Here is an 18,292-nt window from a genome sequence, read left to right as displayed (position 1 = left end):
CAGAAATATACCATTCTCTCTTTCAAAATATACCAACGAAAATCATATTCCTCAATTTTGATATTCTGCTTAATATTACCAGCTGCTTCAGACTCTTAACACTGAATTAATAATTTTAACCGATTTTTGAATCAATTTGCTGCAATATAGTTTGTTATAAGGATTCCATTTTATTAGATTGTATATAAAAGACCGCCCGGAAAATAAAACGCATGCAAGGTAAAGTCCACCGCGTTGCCAAACAAAACCATCATAGATACACTTATCGATATCGAACCCTGCTACTTTTTGAGATAGTACTGGAAAATCGATAATTGTATCTTAATATTAAATATTACTACACCCATCACTAATGAAGGTATTCTGAAACACGTGCGATCGCTGCACGAGTAATAATACAAATAACAGTATGGACAGCCGGTTTTATGCACTTAATATTCGAAGGTTTCAGCAGCGGGCGCAAGTAGAGACGCCCGACACAATCTATTGGGAGCGGTTAGAGGTAATCAAGACGAAAATTCCGAATCCAAACAAAATCAACAAGTGATAATTTTGTTTGTGTTTTGCATTGTAGAAACCCGAGTTCCTGAAGGAGTGCAATACGATAGACTATTTGGATTTCAGCCCCACGGAGCCGGATAACTTTGTTGTGACGTGCTCGGTGCGCGTCCAAATCTACAATTTGGTCACCAAGCTGGTGGTTAAGAACCTATCGAGGTTTCAGAAGTCCGCGTATGGGGCGACGTTTCGTCAGGATGGTCGGCTATTGGCGGCCGGTGACGAAGAGGGCCATGTGAAGCTCTTCGACACGACCAGCCGGAACATCCTGCGCATCTTCAAGGGCCACAAGGCGCCTGTCCATCGAACCTTCTTCACCAACGACAAATTGCAGCTGACCAGCTTCTGCGACGACAAGTCGGTGCGGCTGTGGGACGTGTCCAACGAGAAGGTGGTGCAGACCTACAACGATGCCCACACGGACTACATCCGCGCCGGTGCCATGCATCCGGTGGCGGGCAACATGTTCGTCTCCGGCGGCTACGATGGAAAAATCAATCTGTACGACACGAGGGCAGAGAACGCGATTCAGCGGACATTGGACCACGGCAGTCCGGTGGAGTCGCTGCTCTTCATGCCCAATGGTTCCATCTTCATCAGCGCTGGCGGCAATCAGGTGCGCGTCTGGGATCTCATCAGCGGCTGCCGCCTGCTCACAATGATGTCGCAGCACCACAAGACGGTCACCTGTCTGCGGCTGGGCACTGACGGGCGACGTCTGTTCTCCGGCGGTCTGGATCGGCATGTTAAGATCTACGACACCACCACCTACAAGACTGTGCACACGCTGACCTATCCCAATGCCGTGGTGAGTCTGGCCGTGGCCGGCGCAGATCAGGCTGTGGTTGCTGGCATGGTGGATGGTCTCATCTCGATCAAGCGCATGATTGTCGAGAACAAGCCGAGCAACCTCAACCAGATACGGGTGCACCATGCATCCAAGGAGAAGAAAAAGAAGCTCGTGAAGAAGCTGATTAAGCCGAACACATCGCAAGTGGTGGATCACACCATCAAGGACAGATTCAAGGCCACGAAACTGCAATCCTTTGACGTTCATCTGCGCAAGTTCAACTTCAAGAGGGCCCTGGATGAGGTGCTACTGCCGCGACAAGTGGAAAAGCATCCAGAGAACACGGTGGCCGTCATCACAGAGCTGCTGCAACGCCGCGCCCTGGACAAGGCACTCTCCGAACGGCCCGACTCCGTTCTTATTCAGTTTATCGACTTCCTTTGCACACACCTGGGCGAAGTTCGTTTCATGCGTCCGCTCTTGAATGCCGCCAATACCATTCTCAATGTCTTCGACGCCAGTTCCACATCGTACGGTGTAAAAGTTTTGGAAGCGCTGCAACGCTTGTCGGACACTGTTCAGGCGGAAATCGCGCTCACCGTCGAGATGTTACAGCTGAAGGGCGCTATGGACACGATCATTGGCGTCTCTCTGAACGACAGCGACAAGCCCAAGGTGCGCACAGTCGCAGCAAAGGGAGCGAGAATGCAGCCGTCCAAGCGGGCGGAAAAATATGTGATCTATGTTGATTGACAGCGGGAATGAAGGTAGAGAAATTAGTCTTTAAGTGAAAAGTAAATATGATCAGCTCCTCCCTAGCCGAGCCAGTTAAGAATATATTGTGTTTTATTGCCGCTTCGCTAGTTTTTGAAATAAAAGTTGAACCAAATTATGTATCTCTATATATTGGGTGTTTGTTTTTTTATTAAATACAATACTTAAAATGAAATTATGAACAATTCGTTCGCCGTTTCGTTAATGTACAATTCAATTTTGTCTGCCATCAAAACAGAGTTTCCAATGGAGGAGGCAGCGAGCAAACTGTGCTGCTGGTGCTGCCATTTCCATTTAACTTTGAGTTTATTCTTTTATATTTATATTCTGCAATTACTACACGGAATATCCTTCTCCCATATCTTCGTTTAGTTTACTTTCGCTGCTGGTTCTTGCTACTCGTTCCTCTTGAATGCAATCTGCGTCAGGGCTCGGCACTGCTTTATCGATTGTGCATAGAAGCCTCTGCAGCAAGCCAACACGCCTTCGACAGTGTTTGTACCAATACCAATGCCAATGCATTGCAATGTTCCGTTTTGCGTGCTCTATTTGCACACAAGCCACTCACGTACACGCATTTTACAGTTATTTTTACCTATGCCTATTACTTACAGGGTGACGTCTTCACCACAGGGTAGTCTCTTTCGGGTACAATACTCTATCTCTATCCCCCTCTAGCGCTTGTCTCTTTGAGCGTGTCCCGTTTTGCGTGCCGAGCCCTAGGGCTGATCAGCTGATCTACATATGCGCACACCATATTGCATTTTTATGCATTTATGTTTTGCTTTTACTCGACTCTAAATGTAGTTTTAGTTTAACTGTAGCTTTACTTTATTTTATTTTATGGTACGATTATTTGGAAAGACGAATTTACACTTGAAGTTTGCTTTCATTGAAGTTGCGACGCATAGTTCTATTTTCTGTTTTTCTGTTTTCTGGTTGTTTACGTTTTACCTTAACAATTAATATGTTCTTGTATATATCTATGTATATATATATTTGTATATGTATATGTATATTTATGCATGTGTTTATAGTTATACATATATAATATATATATAGCTATCGCGCTAGATCTGTGCCTTAGCTCTCGCCTGCTGCTGCTGCTGCTGCTGCCGCTGCTGCTTGCCTCGCACCAGTAGAGAGAATTTAATAAGATTACACACAAAAAAATGTTTTAAACTAAATAAGAATATAATCAGGACTTCAAGACTTAACTAGTTACAAATATGATGGGCGCGTTGGATGTGGCGGGAGGGCTACATGAGTGTTTTTTTGTTTGTTTTTGTTGGGTATTTTTGGTGGCTCCACGTTTGTGTGTGGGTGTATGTGTGGGGAAGAACTGAATGTGTGTGTGTCCAAGCGAAAGTGAAAATCATGGGAGCCACTGCATTTACAATTAAATTACAAATTACATTCATATACATAACAGATATTGCCTTTACATGTGGTTGCACTCTGTTCCATCCATTCCGTCTGCGTCTGGCTCCGTGCACACCTGCCAACCGTTTTCCAACACTCTATACAAAACACAGCAGCATCATGATGATACGAGAGAGATTGGCATGGGGGGGGAGGGCCTGCGCTTTTGCTTGTTTTTTTGTTTTTGCTCACTTAACCGCTAACACAGATTATTTATGCATCAAATTATATAGTCAGCTGGCTATTAAATATAAAAGATTTTGCTATACATAAAGAAAAATACACGATAACTTTTTGGAGACTTTCGTCCGTTCTGTTCTAACTTAGGGCGAATGTGTGCCAGAAAAGGGGGGGGAAAGACTGGACGCTGGAGGATGTGCGTGTGTGTGCGCTGATGATGCTGCTCTTTGTGGTCGTAGTGTGGCTGCTGCTGCTGCTGGTGGTGTTGGTAATTGTGTGTGTGTGTGTTGATGCAAGTCCGGACTAGACTATGCGAAACTGCCTTAGCCATCCTCCTTGGGCGGTGTGAACCAGCCTGCAAATGGAATACTTTCAATTAGGACTGCCACAAGCAGCTGGCAAAATCTTCTTACCATTCTTCTCATGGATCTGCACAAGGGACTTGAAGCTTTGCTGTGCTCGTGCCAGGCTGTACTGGCCTTGGGTCAGTGCCTGTTCATGATGAGACTAAAGGGATTATTTCATTATCTCCCTAGCGAAAGACAAAGCACTGCCTACCTTGGTGGCTCCAAACTGAATTCGCGCCTTGCCCTTGACCAGTGTGGCGGCTATCTGCATAATCACCGCCTCGACAGTGTACGCTGAGCTCCAGCCCTGCTTGGTCAGCAGCTCCATGCAAATGGCGCCGCCAATCAGCACATATCCACCTGCAAAAGCGCAAAGGAAATTTGTAATTGTAATTGAAGTTCCTGTCTGGATGGGCAAATAAGATTGAACCTGAGATGATTGGATGCACGACGCGGACAAAGGGCGGCTCAAAGGGATACGTCTCCTTGAAGAGTATGTTGAGGAGTATGCTATCCTTGCCCTCCTTCTCCTTGAGCATTAACAGATCACTGTGCAGCGGACTGTCGGGGTCCACAGACTTGAGGCGGATGTTCCACTCATAGATCGAATCATTCACGAGCTCAATCAAATACATATTCTTCTTGAAGGCGTCCGATCGATAAATATCACGTAGTTCCTTCATTAGGCGATCGGTTGCCTGCACGGAACCCGACACGGAACCCTAAAACAGAGAGAGAAGCGTTTAGAGTTCGCTTTTATTCACGTGAGACAGGGGCAACCCACTTTTAAATAGTCTTGTCTTTGACTTTGACGCAGTCTTTCTAGGGTCGCTAAGTGCTCCACTTCCATGTCATCTTTCTGCAATGATTTGATTAGTTTGGGGGGCAACAAGCGCTGAGAGTTTCCCGTTCACTCACCTTATTTGTACTCCGTACATCATCCATTTCCAGAGGCAAATCTTCATCGCCCTCGCTCTCCTGTTCGCTCTCGCCGATGGGATCCTCGATCTCATCCTGATCGGAATCGGTCTCCTCGTTGCCACCATGCGGCCCCCCGCCCATTTTCCGCTGTTCACAGCGCAGCGGGGAAGCCGATGGCGGTGGCGTTTGCAATGGCAACGTTAAATTGTCTACATCGGGTGGCAGTGGAACGTTGTGTAATCGGCACAGCTCGCGCAGCAATATGCCAACCTGCAAGCAAGAATTTGTTCAGTTTTCTGCTATTCCTCGATGTTCCTCGGGTTATTCCTCGATCGATATTACCTGATTGATCACGTGATTATCACGACCATTTGTATTGCTAAGTATTTGAACAGCATTGGTGACGCTCGTCTCCTCGCTTTCGGCAAACCACACTGGCGGCGATGAGGGATACGTTTCCTGTGAGATCAATTGGGGGGATAATATCAATGTGTGTGTGAGCGGATTGTTGTTGTTTTGGGGTGGGTCAAGGCCTTCCTTGCTGCATGTGTTTGTGCTCCCGCTCTCCCACTCTCCCGCTCTCTTACACGCTCAGGTGGAATCGCGAAACGTTTGCCAAAACGGAACAGAGAGAGAGAGAGAGAGAGAGAGAGCGCGCGCGCAAGAGAGGGAGAGAAAGCGAGTGAGTGCGAGAGAACGAGAACAAACAAGAAAAGGGAAATGGCCAGGCAGAACAGTATTATAACCTTTAATTAGATCATTGAACCAAGCCGCGAGAGAGAGAGCACCGCACAGACAACACACAAACGACAACAGGCAGGCAGTCGCGGAGAGTTCGCTGGGGGAGGCGCCGATCGGGTGCAATGAATCATAAATTATGAAGGTAAAATGCGCCAGCTCCACTTTACTTTGCTCCTTCAATCGAAAGGAAAGACTGGGCCAGCCGATATAGCGAGACAGAGAGATACGCTGCGGATGTGCACAAAGGGCAACGACTATTTTCCATCTCACTTGCACGTTCACTGGTCAGCGTGGGAATAAAGGAATAAGCGCAGCAGCACACCCACACAGCCCTGTACATGCATATGTGTGTGTGTAAGTGCGAGACAAGAGAAAAGATATCAACGAGAAACGATAAAGAAACGCTAGAGCCGGCCATTGGCAGACGGAACAAGGAATGAAGGGAATTCCAGTGGAACGGAACGGAGAGCGCATATTGCACATTGATTGAATGCATCGAATGCAAAACTATTTGGGTGCATATGGATATGGGGATGTGTATTACAGGGGGCACTTTGTTTTTGAGAGTGAACGAGATGCATAAAGATAGCTCTGTAGATCTTAAGTGGATCATGTTCCAAGATCAAAGGACTTCGAGAGAATTTCGATCAATAATATGAGAAGTAACAGTAAAAAATAATATTTTCAAATGGAAAGATCAATTTTCTTGAAGGAAAATGAACGTAAACAAAGCCAAAATAATACACAAATACAATTATGAAAGCAGCTCAAACCAGCTGCTTTAGGTTCGGGTTTTCCGGGAATTGCCCAATTTAGGTAACATTCTCCCAATTGAAGTGACTGCCTTCTGGCGCGACTTTATTACCAGTGGAATGATTATGTAAATGGCAAAGGGGATTTTTGATTTCGATCCACAGATTCTTTTTTCCAGACTTTGAAATATAGGAACAAGAGAGCTGCACTCTAACGTCCATTAATAGTTTATTTATAATGAACTGAGGGGCAGAAATTTGTAGTAAATTTCTGACAGATAGCTGTCGAAAAGATCTTCCCGGTACTCGGCTTACAATGAACTATAAGGAGAACCTTGCAGACACCAATTTAGTGGCTGATGAATGCTGAAGTATCATTCACTGTCTGTAGAGAGTTATCTTCAGTGTTGGGCAAGAGATACCGCCACTGTGTGGCGTTCGACAGCGAACTATAGAATGTGAAGAGTGCACAAAAGATTCAAGCTCCATTCTGCAATGGAATTCAAGTAGAGAACCGGACAATAAGAGACTCACATGCAATAGTCTAGGGACTACAGACAAGCGGGTGGATCCCGCCACGAAAGAGTGCGTAAGAGAGAGAGTGAGAGAGAGAGAGAGAGAGTTCAAAAGAGAGTTCGTTCGACTTACCGTTATATTCGCATGAATGTCGTAACGCTTCCCGTTCTTATCGATGAACCTGCAGAGGAGCTCGTCGACGCTGGAATTGAGTATCTGAAAGCGTTCGTGATTCTTCGGGAAGATCTTCTCCAGAGTTTTGATTTCCTGCTTTAAGGTGTTGAGGCACGCCATATTGGCGGGCAAGGCAATTGGTCTAGGATGATTTTTGGTCCGATGATGCTGCTTGCTGTGGGGGCTGTCTGTCTGTCCCAGCCGATGCTGAGCTGCTGTTCCCCCCAAACCCCGGTAGCGGGTATGGGTATGGGCCCGGAATCAACGATGACAGTCAGCAGCAGCGGCACACCGTACACGACAATGGAAGACAACAACGAAAGAAAGCCAAAAGTCGTCGCAGTCGCAGTAGTCGCAGATAGTTGTATTTTTTTCTTTACTTGCTGCTGTCGCAGCAGAAATTATTGTTTTGTGGCCTGGCCTGTACTCGACACGACTCCCTTGCTCCTCTCACCTTTATGCCGCAGCACCACAACACCGTTCGAGTTCAGACTTCTGCTGCTGCTGCTGCTGGTTCTCCTCCGCCTTCGCCTTTGCCTTCGCGTCGTCCGTCTGCTTCTCTCTTGCACAACGTACGGCCTCTGCTGCTCTCGCCGTTTTTCGTCGTCTGCGTCGCTGTCGCCCTGTGTGCGAATGCTCGGCGATAGATGGCGTTTGGCTGCTAAATTACTGTAACAATGGTGACACCTCTTCTTTTTGTTGTAATTTGTTGTAACTCTGTGTTGTTCTGCAGTGTTGTTGCGTTATCGTGGGTATCGGAGGTAGATTATAGCAGTTGTTTGTCTGATTCGTTGTCTCCTTCACAGCTACTGTCCTCCTGCTCCACTTTTGTTTACTCCTCTCCGGCACCACTCTCTGGGCACCACTGTAACGCTTCGGCACTCACACAGATGCTGTGGCTGCGTCTTCTTCCTCTCCTGCGGCGCACAGCATGCGCTCTTGTGTGTTTTGGTGTTTGCGTGTGTGTGCGCGTCTCTATTCTCTCTGGCGTTCAGTTTTTTGCACTTTGATTTAGCTGCTTCCTTGCGGCTCGCCTCTTTCGTTACACAGCTTTGACTTTGACCAATGTCCTGGCCTGGTCTCCCGGCTTAAATTCACACTCTGTGCGTTTCGATTCGTTTCGTTTTGTTTCGTTTCGTTTTGTAGGTATTCGTAGGTAGAACATGACAAAGAAATAAATGGGATAGGGAGAGAGTGAGATGGAGTAAGCACGTGTTTCACTCTAGCAAATAGTTAGTTTTAACTGCTGTTTCAGTTGTTATTTTTATGGCCAAGCCGAACGCCAAAAAACAACAAAAACAACAGTTGCATACACCCATACACACACACACTCGCACACTCGCATACACCTGTCATTGCACTGGACTCTCGAACATAAACACAGAGCACTCTACTACGGTGCTACCTCCTTCTCTATCGCTCATAGAGCAAGACATGCCTACGCAACGATCGAGCAAAAAGTTTTAACAAAAGCTAAACTTAAACATCAAAAAAATCAAACAAATTGTGCCAGGAAAAAAATGTTTCTCTCGCTGGAGTCAGAGTCTTTCTTTCGCTGACTTTTTCTTTGATATTGTAACTACATACATACATGTAGACATTATTTTTTACTGTGCACCGAGTGGGGGACAAAATCACAATTTGTACAGGAAAAATAAACTTTGAAAATGCCCGACGAAAGCTCGGAGCCACGACAGTCTGATGGGATAGAAAAATGATGGCGAAAGAAAATCCGTCCCAAAGAGGAATTGAAAGTCTGGCAGCCAGTTCGGTCTCAGCCCCGCCACTGTGGTTGCACACACACACACACTCGCACACACAAAAACACAAACATACATATCTCGCAGCAGACTGTCAAAATCTCTTCGAGGCTCCACTGTGCGCTTGCGGCAGCTGAGAAGCCAGCTGCTGTCGTGCCGTATCATGCATAACCTTTTTTCCATTCGTTTTCAACATTGCATACACACACACACATGGGCACACTCAATTTGTAAATAGCCTTTAATTATTTATCAATATTATGTGTCTCTGATGCACTCCTAAACTAACTTTTCCCAAATGCCCCCCACTCCCATCAATACCATCCGCTCTGCAGACAGCGAGAGAGATGGAAAAGCAAATAACTCCTTTGTTTGCGTTTTATTGGCATTCTCTTGCATCCGCAAGAACACGGCGTAGCAGCACACACAAAAAGAAACGGTAACTCCTTTCTTTCACGCACCCCGAGAGTTTGGAACAACCAGTTCGTGTAATTTCCAAAACGCCCAGAGTATTACAATGGGGCAAAACTATGTTACTAATGCCCAAAAGCACAGGCCAAGAAAAATTTGTACAAAAAACGAAGAAAAAAACAAAATAATTCACGCACACACCAGCAAAATGTATGATACGGTCCACGCACGTCCGCCCGCTTTACCTTTGCACAAGACGACCAGTGTGACCGCAGGCTTATGGAGCAGATATAAGATGACTCTCGGAAATATATATCGAAAAAAATGGCCTTTTAATCAAATACATCGAAAAATGGCGTTTAATTTTCAAATATATCGTAAATATATCGATGTAAATCATATTCTCCAATTTTAATAGTCGGTCTAATTTTACTAGCTAGCTAGGACCCGCAGCGCTAAGAAAATAATTTAATACAATTTATTAGTCAATTTTCCACAATATTGACTTATTTTAAGAACTCTTTTTCTTGGATTGTTTGTAAAATAGGTTATAGGCAATGAAGGTCAAGAAAACGAACTGAACATACGGCCGAAAATGTTGCCACTTCGCCATCGATTGGCACTATCGAATATTCTGCGAATGCAACACAGCAACCCCTCAACCCAGCTAATTGCAATACATTTACCTGTGTTTTTATTTGGGAAACACTTATGTGGGCTTAAAAACCAGATAGATTGCACAAATATATTCGTAAACTATGCGCCGATTTTGCGTGGGGTATGCGGTTAGCAGCAGCTGTGGACTGCTTCTGCGCTCGGGAAATACGTATTTCTTGTTGTTATTATTTACTTGGCATGTATTGTATGGTTTTTGGCTCTAGCTGTTATCAATTATGCATTAATTGTGTGTTTTATATTGCACTTTGTATAACGATATGGTGTGGTCAGCCATATGTGTGTGTAGGTTTGGCACTTTTGCAATTTCTCGGAAATGTAAATTCCGTTTGCTTATTGAGATGGGTAACAACTAGGGCTGTAACGCCGCTATCGATATTTCGATTTCCTTCGCAGGACTAGGGATGAAGCATCACAAAATGGCAACAGTAAGTAATTTCGATATGTATCGACTCGCAGGGAATGTCATGGTGGAAACATTCAAAAATTGATTTAGGGAAGGAAACTAATGCATGTCCTTGAAGGAAATTAATGAACGTATACAAAGTATTACTTCGGTTTTAGATTTATTATTTTTGAGCTTGTTTCCTAGTTGTGCCGTCACTCGGTTTACTCCTTACTGCAGCCTCCTTGGGGTGACACACACATACATACATCTACACAGATCATCGAAGAAGAAGGAAAAGTATTAAAAAAACACAACGGAATGGAATGGAATTGGAATGGTTTTGAATTGGAATTGGACATCGTTTGTTTACATTTTACATTTTGTTTGTTTTTTGTTGGTTTGTTTTATTAGATTAGAGATAGATTAGCAATTAATTAAACCCCGACTTTAGCTAATTTGAATACAAAAAAAAACCGTAGAAATAAATTCTGGCTGAGGCGAAATGTTGTGATCCGTGGAGAGCTGCAACGATCGGAACCCCATATCCCCCCACAAAGTTTCGATTTTCGCATGCCCCTGAAGTTCGTTTCCATTCGTTCCGCATAGCCCCCCCTTTGCCCCATATATGCATTACCGAACACGTCCATCAATCGCCAGATCTCCCGCGTCCAGCATTTCGCGTCCAGCCTTTAATCTACTGCCCTCTGTGTCGTCTGTGGGGCTTGGTTTAGAGTTCGCTGTGTGGTGTCTGGGTGTCAACAGTGGGCGTGGGCGTGGGTGTGACCTCCGGCTCGGCGCCCTCTGGCTGCTCCTTTGCCTGATCTTCATCGCCGCTGCCTGCAGCCTCGCCCTCTGCCTCTCCCTCCTTCTGCTCCTTCTCCTTGTCAGTCTCTTTGGGTTTCTTGTCCTTGTCAGCGACCTTGGGCTTCCAGATCTTGATCTTGTTCACCAGATACTTGACCTCGCGATCCAGCAGGCTCATCTTGGCGGTGATCTCCTTGACGGTGAGGCGGACATCGGCATTGCGGGGCAGCTTCTTCTGGGCGGCAGACTCAGTCTTCAGCCAGGCGCTGCTCTCCTCGATGGCCTTGACGAGCGTGTCGATCTCCACCTGGGTGTACACATCCTTCTCCGGATTGGTGTCCTTGGTGAGATTGCGGGCGGTCACCAGGAACTTCTCGGCACCCTCGAGCATACCCTTCAGTGCCTTGACGGCCTCCGGCCGCTCCTCGTGCTCCCAGTGACGCGCAATGAAGACACTCGAAAGCTTCTTCAGCTCGTGCAGCTTATCCTCATAGATCTCCGCCTTGGGATCCTCCAGATCCTCGTACAGCCACTCGGACAGGCTGCTGCACTCGGCCAGCAGCTTCTCCTTCTCCTTGGCAGTGGCGCAGCTCTTGTACGCGTCCTCGCCCAGCTTCTGCTGCACCTCAATGATGTGCGACTCGAGCGAGTTGAAGGCAGACTCCAGGCGCACGCGCTCCTCCTCGATCTTGTTGATGGCCGTCAGCTTGGCCAGCGAGCTGTCATAGGCGGCACCCGACAGATTGGCCGTGAACAGCACGTGGGTGTTGTGGGCCACGGGCGCCTTGACAGTCACCAGCTTAATGGCGCCCGCCTTGCCCTCGCCCTCTGCCTCTGCCGCTGCCGCTTCCGACGAAGTCTTCTTCTCCTTCTCCTTCTCCTTATCCTTTTGTTCAGCCTCAGCAGCGGCAGGCTTCTCCGTTTGGCTGTCTTCTGTTTTGGGGGTCTCGCCTGTGCCTGCACCAGCGCCAGCGCCTGCCTCCTCGGGCGCAGCCTCCTCCTTGTTGTCCTCGCTGGCGTCATCTCCCGTGTCGGATTTCTTGGTGAACAACTTGCTGATGGTGCTGCCCAGCTTGGCCAGAGTGCTGTCCTCATCCGCATCGTCCGGCTTCTGCTTGTCGTAGATGTACTCCACGCCGGTGCAGCGCACAATGCCCGAATCGTTCAGCTCGAAGTACGCTTTGATGCCCTTGTTCTCCACCAAATCCTTCTTCAGGCTCTCCAGCAGTTCCTTGACCTGTCGGATTTCCACGCGCGTTATGTTCAGGCTGCCAATGGCGGCGACCGTCTCCTGGCTGTAGCGCTCCAGATCCCCGTAGTTCACGAAGAACTCAAAGTCATCCGAGTGCTTGTTGAAGGTGATGACCTTCTTCTGTGGATAGGGATTCATCAGGCCGAAGAGCACGCGCTTCACCTTCTTCGCAGAGACACCGTCGGCGGCCACGCTGTCGAAGATCACTTGCAGGGGATACAGCACAGCATCCTTGACGACAAACTTCTTGACTTTGAAGCCAGCGGAGAGATCCGCCGCCTTGTACACAGCGCCCATGGTGGCCGACTCGTCGGCGTTCAGGTTCTTGCCCAGCTCCTGCTTGATCAGCGCCTTGATGGTCTCCTGGACGCGTGGCACACGCGTGCCACCGCCAAACAGGATCACTTGGGTGATCAGATCGAGACTCAGATTGGACGAGGCGAGAGCCTGCTGCAGCGGCTTGATGGTGCGTGGCCACAAATCCGCACAGATCTCCTCCAGCTTCTCGCGCGAAACCGGCAGCTTAAAGTCGATATCCTCCAGCAGGTTCTCGATCTGCGCATAATGATCGTTGTTCGCCGACAGGACATTCTTCAGGCGACCGGCCTCCTTGAAGAGCTTGGCCAGGGCCCGCGGACTGGTGGTCACATCCGTTTTGGTCTTCTTCAACGCATTGAACTCCTTGGCCAGATAGTCGCGCAGTCGCAGCTGGATCTCCAGGCCGCCCAGCGTGCGATCAAAGCCGACGCCCAGCACCTGCACCACGGGATTGGTCTCCTTGGTCTGCTTGTCCTTCACCAGCTGGTAGCTCACGACAGTCGCCGATGTCTTGTAGGCGCCCATGTCGTAGAACAGATAGTACTGCGCCGTCTCGTTGATCTCGCCACGATGGAAGACGCCATAGTTGAGGGCCACCGCCGCGTAGTCGTTGATCAGCTGCAGCACCTTCAGATTGGCCAGCTGTGCGGCTGCCAGCAACGCCTCGCGCTCCGCCTGGCCAAAGTAGCCGGGCACCGTGAGCACACACTCGGCGATGGACTGCTGTGTGGATATCTGAGCGTACTCCTTGGCCTTGACCAGCATTTGGGCGATCAGCTCCTCGACGGAGAACTCCTCGGTGTCGCTTTTCTTGAACACCACCGTATTACGCACCGGATCACCGACAATGTTGTAGTAGGGAAAGCGTTGCCTAGAGCGAGATTTGCAATTAGAAGAAAGAATGTCCCAGAGTCTCCAGCACTGACGTGGCCCAAAAGCCCAGCACACACAGACAGAGACAGACAACGCACACACACACACACAGACGCGACTTACCGGTATAGATCCACAATGGGATTATCGATGGTCTTGCCAAGCAGATCCAACAGATAGCCATAGGCCGAGTTGGGATCACGTATGCCAATGGTTTGGGCATCCTCGCCGACGGTGCGCACGCCATCGCGGAATGCAATTATGGCTGGAGTCTTGCGCTTGGACTCACGATTGAGGGCTATCTCCATGGGCACACCGGGCGAAACGACGCCCACTTTCATCCATTCGGTGCCCAGGTCCACGGACATAACGGCAGCCGATTGGGCACTGGGCAGTTGCAGTACTCCCAGGAGAACAACAACAACACCCAGCACGAGCATCTGTGTGCGCCACGAGCGGCCCGGTCTCGCTAGCAGTTCCATTTTTCTGCACGAAATTACAACAACAGAATATTATAAATTTATACAAACTGTTTTTTGAGCCATGCACCACCACATGCTGGTGGGGGAGAGCAATAACCTTTTGTATTTATTTCCAGCTACTTCTTTTTGCTTTTGCTTCTGTTTTTCTTATACTTTTTGTTCTTTCGTCTTTTTTTCTCTTTTTCTGCAACGCAAGCAGCTGTCGGAACACCGCTTCACTCACTCTCTCCCCCTTGTACAACGTTTCAAGCGCTTTTTGAAGTAGTTTTTACTTACGTGTCGGTTTTTTGTGCACGTCGATTGGAAAATTTAACACGAAAGAATCGCGCCGACGTTTAGGTCAGTGTGACCGCGGAATTATCGGAGGGTATATACCGAAATGTACCTACTCATTTTTAAAACATACCGCAAATATACCGTAGTCGTGAACACATTTCCTCTATTTTGATATTCCATTAAATATTACCAGCTAGTTAGGACTCTCAGCTCTAAAACTATAGTATTATTCGATACATCCTTTTTTTTTCTATACGGTTGACTAATTTCAAAGGCTATTTTTGTTGAATTTTCAAAAAATCAGACGCGCTTTATTTTCTTGCGACAGTAAGGGCCATATACATATTTCGCTTGGCGCACAGTATGACCAAGGTGCACAAAGTGCGTGCTCCATGGCAACACTGTTTTTTGTGTGTGTTAAAATCAAATATATAAAATGAGTAGCGAGCAATTATAATATTCTTATAATCAGCTTTCGTTAATAAGAATCAAATAAGCCAGCGAAAAGCTGGCTGAGAAATTTTCTGACGAACAAAAAACAGAGCTGTTTCTTATCGTTTGCATAGGAATATCAACCCTGATTCGGTCCACTGAAAATGTATCGGCTTAAGGCGCCTAAATTTGAATGCTTTAATTCCCCAAACTCATTTTGTAAATGGAAAAATAATGCTGAATGCAACCATTTAGGTTCACTTATTGACGCTTCAGCATTCCAACATTGACCGAAATTTCATATTTTTACATACCTACAAAAGTACATTCATTTACATACATATTAACATATTGTATTGCTGACTAAGAAGAAACATAATTTGACTTTGTCTGCTTTTTAGCTGTTGAACGGTTCATGGATCGCTCGTTCATCGTCTGCATATGAAGTAACCCAAAGAGCAGAAGAGAAATGCACCCTGCAAGTGTGATCTGGGGCAAAAGTATGCACTACTTGGCACTTTTATACCGAAACGAGTCGAGTCAAGCAATTAATGCTGAGAGTGAACTGACTTTGAATTGGATCGATTCTGGCGAATTTAAATAGAATCAAGCCAGAATTTCCACTTGCGCAATTCTCTCGGTAATTTCGAAATTTTTCGCTGATTTGTTAGCTTTTTGTTCATATAAGAAGTGCCCCCTGCCGCCTGATTTCAGTTTACATTTTGAGATCGACCCTCGAGCAGCATGTGCGGATCGCTTCTCCCTTCACTACTGGCCATCGGATGCCTGCTGGCCCTGGCCTCAGCTGACTACAGGCAGGACTTCGAGGACTTGCCCGTCCCCGACAGCGAGTTCGATGAACGCCACGCACGATCGTCTTCGGGCATTCCGGCTCAAGCATATGCCGCGCCCGTAATCTACAATTCGCAGTCCAGCTACTCGGCGCCTGCGGCCCCGTCTTATTCAGCGCCAGCAGCTCCAAGTTATTCGGCACCTGCTCCGAGCTATTCAGCACCTGCCGCTCCGAGCTATTCAGCACCGGCATCTCAAGGATATTCAGCGCCTGCAGCCCCATCTTACTCGGCACCTGCGGCTCCCTCTTATTCAGCACCTGCTGCTCCGAGCTATTCAGCACCAGCATCTCAAGGATATTCAGCGCCTGCAGCTCCATCTTACTCGGCACCAGCAGCTCCAAGTTATTCGGCGCCAGCGGCTCCATCGTACTCAGCACCGGCTGCTCCGAGCTATTCAGCACCTGCCGCTCCGAGCTATTCAGCACCTGCCGCTCCGAGCTATTCAGCACCAGCATCTCAAGGATATTCAGCCCCTGCAGCACCATCTTATTCGGCACCAGTGGGTCCGAGCTATTCAGCACCAGCGGCTCCGAGCTATTCAGCACCCGCAGCTCCATCGTACTCAGCACCAGCATCTCAAGGATATTCAGCACCCGCAGCTCCTTCTTATTCAGCTCCAGCGGCTCCATCCTATTCAGCACCCGCAGCTCCATCTTATTCAGCTCCAGCCGCTCCATCGTACTCAGCACCAGCATCTCAAGGATATTCAGCTCCAGCGGCTCCATCTTATTCGGCACCAGCAGCCCAATCGTACTCATCAAATGCTAATCCCAGCTATTCAGCACCCAAATCATCTTATTCAGCGCCTGCAGCACCCAGCTATTCAGCACCCGCCGCTCCATCTTATTCGGCACCTCAAAGCTATTCAGCACCATCCTATTCAGCACCCGCCGGTCCATCATATTCTGCCCCAGCGGCTCCAAGTTATTCAGCCCCCGCAGCTCCATCTTATTCAGCACCCAAATCATCTTATTCATCATCCGCACCGTCATCATACTCAGCACCTGCTGCTCCGAGCTATTCTGCGCCTGCCGCACCAAGCTATTCAGCACCAGCTGCTCCCAGTTATTCGGCACATTCTGCTCCCAGCTATTCAGCACCAAAATCATCTTATTCAGCACCTGCTGCTCCAAGCTACTCAGCACCTGCCGCCCCAAGCTATTCAGCGCCTGCGGCTCCATCTTATTCAGCACATGCTGCTCCCAGCTATTCAGCACCAAAATCATCTTATTCAGCACCTGCCGCCCAAGCTATTCAGCGCCTGCGGCTCCATCTTATTCAGCACATGCTGCTCCCAGCTATTCAGCACCAAAATCATCTTATTCAGCACCTGCCGCCCCAAGCTATTCAGCGCCTGCGGCTCCATCTTATTCAGCACATGCTGCTCCCAGCTATTCAGCACCAAAATCATCTTATTCATCATCCGCACCGTCGTCATACTCGGCACCTGCCGCTCAAAGCTATTCAGCACCCGCCGCTCCCGCATACTCTGGCTACGCTCGCATGGGGGATATGCTGGGATCAGCGAGAACTTCCTACGGATCCGCCCCGGCCAGCTACGGCGGTGCCACCATTCCCGCCCAGCCCTGTCCCAAGAACTACATTTTCAGCTGCCAGGGCGTGTTCCAGAAGACAGCCTGCAGCCAAGGCTCGTCCTACTAAGAGCGTATCGCCATGGCAACATAAAGAAATGATAGCAATAAAGTTGAAGAGAAAAAAATCAGACAATTCGCACGTAACCCCCCATGGATGTTATTTACTTTGAAGGGTTATACACGTTGAGTTGGGTCTTGGATCCTCCAAGCAGCAGTTCATCTTTCTCTCGTAAGGCTCTCGTTGCTGTCAAGTAACGAGTGTTGAGCACGAAAATCCAGCGAGAGTTGGGCAGAAAAAGAGCTCCCAGAAAAAGAGTTCAAGTAAATAAAAGTTTTCTCTATGGTCTTCTTATGGTTTATTTTTGCAAATCCTTCACTTACGCTCTTTCGCTACTGAATTATCACACTAAAAGCAACTGATAATAAATGAGTACAGTTATGTGTATGTATTCGTGTGTGTGTATGTATGTATATGTGTACGATGCATGTTTGCATGTGTGTGTTTTATGTATAATATATTCTGGTACCCCATACTCCCAGCCCGTTCTTGATCTCCCCGCTTCTGGCGGTCTCTCTATATATATATTTTTGTTCTTTAAAAAGCACTTATGTATCCTTAGGTCAGCAATAACTACATAAATAGCTCTAGAGTTATGTATAATATATTTATCGAACATTTGCAAGAGGAAATCATAATTTATACAAGTCGCAGCTGGGCGCGTCTTTTAAATTTCGCTGCTACATTTTAGTTATCGATAAGCAAATGTGATTATTAATCGATAGGCACACAAATGCTCTAGCGACTGGTCCATAGATTAAGAGGTATTATTCAGATGCCAAATTATAAGTCCGAAGCAAAACAAAGCAGATCCAAACAGCATGAAATGTGTAGCTATATTTTTTCAATGCCAAACAACGAACCGAAAACGAAACCGAAAACGAAACCGAAACCGAAACTCTCCTCCCAATTGGGTTCAAGCTCGCACCAGCAAAGAGT

General features: G+C 47.5%; 4 protein-coding genes across 29 annotated transcripts; 2 read left to right on the top strand and 2 right to left on the bottom strand.

The window, feature by feature from the left end:
* The first annotated feature begins 346 nt into the window (after positions 1–346).
* On the top strand, positions 347–2,188 carry LOC117903513 (U3 small nucleolar RNA-associated protein 15 homolog). Its single transcript, XM_034815619.1, has 2 exons — positions 347–502; positions 575–2,188. Exons 1-2 carry the CDS (start codon positions 410–412, stop codon positions 2,099–2,101), a joined length of 1,620 nt encoding a protein of 539 aa, XP_034671510.1. The 5' UTR covers positions 347–409; the 3' UTR covers positions 2,102–2,188.
* Positions 2,189–2,929: 741 nt separating this feature from the next.
* On the bottom strand, positions 2,930–10,358 carry LOC117903515 (ubiquitin-conjugating enzyme E2 Q2). Of its 5 annotated transcripts, none has more exons than XM_034815624.1 (9): positions 10,033–10,358; positions 7,134–8,276; positions 5,335–5,451; positions 4,990–5,262; positions 4,856–4,930; positions 4,502–4,793; positions 4,283–4,431; positions 4,138–4,231; positions 2,930–4,079 (listed from the first exon to the last, which is right to left on the bottom strand). In XM_034815624.1, exons 2-9 carry the CDS (start codon positions 7,293–7,295, stop codon positions 4,048–4,050), a joined length of 1,194 nt encoding a protein of 397 aa, XP_034671515.1. In that variant the 5' UTR covers positions 7,296–8,276; positions 10,033–10,358; the 3' UTR covers positions 2,930–4,047. The 5 variants fall into 5 exon arrangements, with proteins under 5 accessions (XP_034671515.1, XP_034671517.1, XP_034671516.1 ...); XM_034815626.1 differs by lacking the exon at positions 10,033–10,358 and adding an exon at positions 9,592–9,607; XM_034815625.1 differs by lacking the exon at positions 10,033–10,358 and adding an exon at positions 9,548–9,562.
* Positions 10,359–10,754: 396 nt separating this feature from the next.
* LOC117903510 (hypoxia up-regulated protein 1) lies at positions 10,755–14,142 on the bottom strand. Its single transcript, XM_034815594.1, has 2 exons — positions 13,780–14,142; positions 10,755–13,654 (listed from the first exon to the last, which is right to left on the bottom strand). Exons 1-2 carry the CDS (start codon positions 14,136–14,138, stop codon positions 11,137–11,139), a joined length of 2,877 nt encoding a protein of 958 aa, XP_034671485.1. The 5' UTR covers positions 14,139–14,142; the 3' UTR covers positions 10,755–11,136.
* Positions 14,143–15,560: 1,418 nt separating this feature from the next.
* On the top strand, positions 15,561–17,480 carry LOC117903511 (vitelline membrane protein Vm26Ab). 22 transcript variants are annotated; one of them, XM_034815611.1, is made up of 3 exons: positions 15,561–15,828; positions 15,875–16,461; positions 16,894–17,400. In XM_034815611.1, the coding sequence occupies exons 1-3, from the start codon at positions 15,591–15,593 to the stop codon at positions 17,392–17,394; spliced, it is 1,326 nt and encodes a 441-aa protein (XP_034671502.1). In that variant the 5' UTR covers positions 15,561–15,590; the 3' UTR covers positions 17,395–17,400. The 22 variants fall into 22 exon arrangements, with proteins under 22 accessions (XP_034671502.1, XP_034671493.1, XP_034671494.1 ...); XM_034815602.1 differs by having other exon boundaries at positions 15,875–16,771; positions 16,817–17,400; XM_034815603.1 differs by having other exon boundaries at positions 15,875–17,013; positions 17,107–17,400.
* The last annotated feature ends 812 nt before the right edge of the window (positions 17,481–18,292 follow it).

Source organism: Drosophila subobscura, chromosome A (genome assembly GCF_008121235.1).
Source record: "Drosophila subobscura isolate 14011-0131.10 chromosome A, UCBerk_Dsub_1.0, whole genome shotgun sequence".
NCBI lineage: Eukaryota > Metazoa > Arthropoda > Insecta > Diptera > Drosophilidae > Drosophila > Drosophila subobscura.
The sequence above is the reverse complement of the archived record's forward strand: the minus strand, read 5'-3'. Positions and strand labels throughout refer to the sequence as shown.

What these genes read in the sequence shown, in the direction of transcription:
- LOC117903513 (XM_034815619.1), top strand. Translation starts at nt 410, where the DNA reads ATGGACAGCCGGTTTTATGCACTTAATATTCGAAGGTTTCAGCAGCGG. An exon ending in TCTATTGGGAGCGGTTAGAG is followed by an intron (nt 503 to 574) that starts GTAATCAAGACG and finishes TTTGCATTGTAG; the next exon opens with AAACCCGAGTTCCTGAAGGA.
- LOC117903515 (XM_034815624.1), bottom strand. Translation starts at nt 7,295, where the DNA reads ATGGCGTGCCTCAACACCTTAAAGCAGGAAATCAAAACTCTGGAGAAG. An exon ending in CGTGCATCCAATCATCTCAG is followed by an intron (nt 4,432 to 4,501) that starts GTTCAATCTTAT and finishes GCGCTTTTGCAG; the next exon opens with GTGGATATGTGCTGATTGGC. An exon ending in GCAGATCCATGAGAAGAATG is followed by an intron (nt 4,080 to 4,137) that starts GTAAGAAGATTT and finishes TTCCATTTGCAG; the next exon opens with GCTGGTTCACACCGCCCAAG.
- LOC117903510 (XM_034815594.1), bottom strand. Translation starts at nt 14,138, where the DNA reads ATGGAACTGCTAGCGAGACCGGGCCGCTCGTGGCGCACACAGATGCTC. An exon ending in CCCATTGTGGATCTATACCG is followed by an intron (nt 13,655 to 13,779) that starts GTAAGTCGCGTC and finishes ATCTCGCTCTAG; the next exon opens with GCAACGCTTTCCCTACTACA.
- LOC117903511 (XM_034815597.1), top strand. Translation starts at nt 15,591, where the DNA reads ATGTGCGGATCGCTTCTCCCTTCACTACTGGCCATCGGATGCCTGCTG. An exon ending in TCAGCACCAGCTGCTCCCAG is followed by an intron (nt 16,766 to 16,810) that starts TTATTCGGCACA and finishes ACCAAAATCATC; the next exon opens with TTATTCAGCACCTGCTGCTC.